Genomic DNA, 5018 nt, shown 5'->3' with positions numbered 1-5018 from the left:
CTTCAGGAATTGCAAATCTAGTTTTTTATTTATCATCAGTATTTTACCAGAAATATATGTTGTAGTTGTATTGCATGTGCTGTCATAACTGTGCTTTCTTTATTTTATTTTTTTTAGAGATTTTAACTTTCCCAGTTGAAGTTTTGCTCCATGACTGATCAATCACAGGTAGCTCCACCTTTATTTCTTGGATATTTTTGTTTCTTTCCTCCTTCTGTCACTGATGAGAGCTCTCCATTCTAGGCCTGAGGGTATGTTGAGACGTCTCGCCAGGCCAGTTCAGAGGCGTTTAGGTGGTTCGGACGGGGACTGAATGTGAGGAGGAAAGGAGAGGGACCAGTGAGAAAGACATGGGCCAGTGCGTCACCAAGTGTAAGAATCCGGCGTCCTCACTCGGCAGTAAGAGTGGAGACAAGGACAGCAGTTCCAAGTCCAGCAAGAAAAGCGGCACTGCTGGAGGCGGGAGTCACAAGGAAGAGCTGAGCGCTCCATGTAGCAAAGCCACCAGTGAGCTTTCGAATGGCACCAAAACCCCCGATGTTACAGTGGAGACGCCCATCCTCCCCTCACTGATGGGGGAGCCCCTCAAAGATGAGCGTGTGAATGGAGATGGGTTGTCCATGTGGCGTATCGAGGAGCTCTTCTGTTGCTACAAGGATGAGCAGGAAGACGCCATTTTGGAAGAAGGCATGGAGAGATTTTGCAACGATTTGTGTGTGGACCCAGCTGAGTTTCGTGTACTGGTTCTTGCCTGGAGGTTTCAAGCAGCCACTATGTGCAAGTTTACAAGGTAAGAAATCTGTTAGAAAATGTAATGATCAATGTGTTTGTTTTTTATTTCTCAATTTCAGAAACTTCTCTTTTTCTGGTTAAGCAGTGATGATTTTGGGGTGACCATGACACAGAGGTTGAGCCGATGACCTTGATCAGTTTGTTAGGTTGTGTGTTTGGTTCCTGCTTTACCTGCCCCTGTATTTGTGTAATTGGGCAAGACACAGAACCCACAATGCTCCTGGTGGTCTGGCTTTTGCTGCCTTTTATGGCTGCTCTGTCACCATCACTGATTGGGTTAATGGGACTTGTGACTGTAAAGCACTTTGGGCTTTAATGATTCTAGAAAGGTGCTAGACAAGTAAATAACAGTGAGGCGAAATGTATTTGTTAGTCACAGACTCTGCTAGAAAAGATGAGGTCTGTAATGTTCGTCATAGATTCAAGACATAATGTTAAAGTGAATCCAGGATATCACTTTGTATGATTTTTGGATTGATGTCCATAGGCTGGTTTTTATTTTACCTGACCTTTCATCAGTTCTGGAGGGCCAGAACCGGCCCCCGGGCCTTGACTTTGACACGTGTGTACGTTACAATGCAGCACTAAAAGCTGTTAGTTAAAAGAAAGCAAGAAGTAAATCTAAACAATTGTCTCAAGTTTCTTAAATCTCCTAATTTAGCCACCTTTCACATTTTTGAAGATCATTGTACCTCCAAGTTTAATTTTCTGTAGAGTTTTCCTGTTTCCTGTCAAGAACCAAAGAATAGGGAGTTATATGCTCCTGTCACTGTTGACGTTACTGTTGAAAAATGATTTTCATAAAGTACATTTGTTGGAGAAAAACTACATTATATCAAGATTCATTTTGAAAGTTGGGTTACAAAAGACTTGCATTAAAAGTAATAATCACTGAGGTACATTTTCTTGTTACCAAAAGTTGCTGACAGAGCTGGCGCTTTTGCAAACATAAATCCTCCCATTTAAGAAATTAAGTAGCAAAAACTTCACTTTATATGAGGCATTTTCATTTTTGTATTTTTTTCCCCTCAAAAATCTGGAATGTTCCCCTTTGTAGGTCAGTAAATTTCATTTCTGCACATTGTTCAACTGCTGTCATCACCTTTATGATTTACAACTAAAGAGGAAGGCAAACAAAGCTGAACAGTTGCTGCTGCAGAAATACATTTTTATCCAGAGCTGCAGTTGTTCCCTGAGATTTTTGATATTTCTTAACACTTGTTGTGTATTATTACAATCATATTTTTTATTACATGCTTGCAAAATGAAACGACTTCTATACTCGATCAGAAAGCGAGCACAAAGTCACAACCTCTTTGTGCATGCAGTGTCATTTGGTTACTATATATTTACTAAGATTTAACCAGAAAACCTAAAAAATTCCTTGATGGCATTCATCACCGATGTGATTTTTTTTTTTTTTCTTTCATTTTGAATGAAGACGTGTTTACACAAGACATATTTCAGGTCCTGTGCTTTTGTAAGGAAGTGTTTCATCTTGTTGCCGTGCCCCAAATATCTTCTTTTCATTGAAGACTCAGTCGGCTGAACTGATCAGTAATGCATACCTGGAATATAGAACTTGGAAGTGGCTCATGTAAAACCCCATCTCTGTTCTCAGAACAGCCGTGTCACTAAACTATTCTTTTCTGCGTAAAAACAGACGAACCAGTTTGAGAGGCGTTTGTTCAGTCTTTAAGAGAAAGTTAGCAGCGATTCTACAAAAATGTTCCAGACTGAAATTAAATAGGTAACAGGGCTTTTTTTATTTTTTTTTTTTTACCTTTTTACCACACATCTTTATAATTCAAATACTTTTTGCTCAATACTTTTCATTCAGTGTAGACTCAACAACTAGAATTTTGCTTTGTTTTTGGCTTTTCTTCTAAAATTCTCCTAAAATTATATTTACAGTGTCTGAATTCACTGCTTAACTTAATTTAAAACTTTTTTAGTAATATGTTTAAAAAGAGAAAGCTAAAAGAATAATTTAGCTTGTAATGTTGGATGTAATAAAGCTTAATTTGAACTGCAGAAAATGTTCTTTATGTTTTGCAGGTATGACAATTACATTTCCATGTAGTTCAGCCTCTTCTTTTTTTTCAGTTCAAGAATGAGATCTCCCTCTGCAGTTGCCTTTTTCACATTTTTAGTATTAAACAATAAGCTATCCATAACTATCAATACTCCACCATATGTTTGCAAGATGTTCTGATAAAAGATATGAACTTATAGGAGTTTTAGCTGCTCTGTTAGATGTTTAATTATAACTTACAGAGATGAAGTTGCTGTTCAGGAAGTAAGTTTGCTGCGGATGTAAAGTTGATAAATAAAGAGCACTCTGAAATTCCCTTTATTTTTATCACGAACAATAGTTGGCCAAATTTAGATCTGATCTTTTAGTTTTGAGTAACTCTCCTTACTCTCACCAAGTCTGAACTCCAACAAGTCAGAGTACATTTCTTGTGCTTCTTGCCTTTAATGCAGCCAAATCTGTGCCTCAGGAAAAAAGAATTTTCGCTGGATTTGCGATGCATTATTTTGTTGTCAGACTGCGTGTTCTGCAGAAAATGTTGGATGAACTCTGGGTTCAGTTCACTCGGCTGCATGCAGTGATGCGGCTGTCAGAACACAATGCTGTGTCAGGTGTTTATAGATCACTGACAGCTCTGGGAGATGAAGCACACGGCTGAGTCCAACACTTGAAAAGCCAAAGTCAACTGTCAATTACCACAGTTCAACTATGTGACCCTCTGCAACTTCAGATATGTGCTTAGGCTTTAGATTCTGCTATTTAAAGGGAAGATGCTGTCAAATGTCTGAAGGGATCAACAGGGATGAGCAGTTTTTAACCTTTATTGGTCTTTAGGAGATACACTTTCATTTCATAACTCAAAAATAAACCTAAAGAAGACATCAGAAAGAAACCACAGTCATACAAATGATGTATTTAGAGACACAGTTGTAGATAATTTTGCTTTAAAATTATTTTTTTTATTTTTCTTTGTTGCAGAGTGACTTTAAAATGAAATCCAAACTAGTTTTGTGCATATCTAGAACGTTCTTATCCTGAAAAATTTACAGTAACAGTTAAACATCAAATTCTTTTTTAAAAAACTATAATCAGATCATTTGTGGTTGCTTGTGGAAACAAAACAAAAACTAAAATAATTGCTCTCACATGCCAACAAGTGATGGCCAAATTCTCCTAAAAGTTGGCAAAAGTTTTTATTTATTTTGTAAAGAGGACAATAAAATTATGAAATAAAAATGTTGTTTTGATGATAGGTAATAAAAAGCAAAACTAGGATTAAAAAATACAGTTTCTTAATCTGCAACTGATTTACAAATATTGCAATCTTTTATAATTCCACTTTGATATTGCATTTATAAAAAGAGGAGTTGCATTAATTTGCAATTTGAAAATGCATAAAAAAAATAAAAAATTGAAGAATAAATCTACATTATTTGATCAAATATTTAAACTAAACATGTACAAGTAGTATGAATACAAAAATATTTTTTTTGAGGTTTTACAGGATTTTATTGAACTCAATTCATTTTGGATATATTATTTTTATGGAGAAAGTATGTTTAGCTTAAAGTTGGGGTTCACACTGAACTGTGATATGATTTGTGGTATTTCTGATGGATCTGCAAATAAAATTATTTTTATTACAACATTTTTTTGTGCAAGACTTTTCACAGCACAAACCACTTTTTATTGGTTAACCTCCAAAACTCATGCAACGTCAAAGAAACTAAAAGCCCCCACAAAAGTACTTTTTAAAAGTTGCCCCACAGCTGACACTTCTGAACAACAAACTGTAGGGACTTTTTGTCATATTTTAACTTCAATGCACAAAAAAAAAAAAACGTATATGTTGACAAACCAGCGATAAGGAAGAGAAAAGGGGAAGAAATGGAACATTTAGGAAGAAGGTTGTTATTGCATTAAAAAAAAACAGATTAAAACAAGTTACATTTAGTTAAAACATGGCTTTATTGTATTTCTCCCACTTTCTATCACAAATTGTTTTAACTGATTAAACTGTAATAAATGTTATAGTGTCAGTGAGGCAGATGGTGTCTGTCAGGCTCCATATAAGGTTCTAATGTACATGCTAACACCATGCACACGAGTGTTACCCTGGTCTGCACCTCCACTGCAGATTGTGCCAGATATGAATAGAACTCTGTGCTGTGGCTGAATCATTTGTTCCCAG

General features: G+C 36.1%; 1 protein-coding gene across 2 annotated transcripts in view; it reads left to right on the top strand.

The window, feature by feature from the left end:
- The window catches only part of dcun1d3 (defective in cullin neddylation 1 domain containing 3), a 10812-nt gene that overhangs the window by 2990 nt on the left and 2804 nt on the right, over positions 1-5018 (top strand). For both annotated transcript variants that reach the window (XM_024284675.2, XM_036217028.1), the window contains exons 3-4: positions 118-168; positions 244-790. In XM_024284675.2, coding sequence (XP_024140443.1) covers positions 351-790 — 440 coding nt within the window. In that variant the 5' untranslated portion in view covers positions 118-168; positions 244-350. The remainder of the gene's footprint in view (positions 1-117; positions 169-243; positions 791-5018) is intronic.

This window comes from Oryzias melastigma, linkage group LG19 (assembly GCF_002922805.2).
Source record: "Oryzias melastigma strain HK-1 linkage group LG19, ASM292280v2, whole genome shotgun sequence".
Classification (NCBI taxonomy): Eukaryota; Metazoa; Chordata; class Actinopteri; order Beloniformes; family Adrianichthyidae; genus Oryzias; species Oryzias melastigma.
This window is presented reverse-complemented; position numbering and strand designations above follow the sequence as displayed.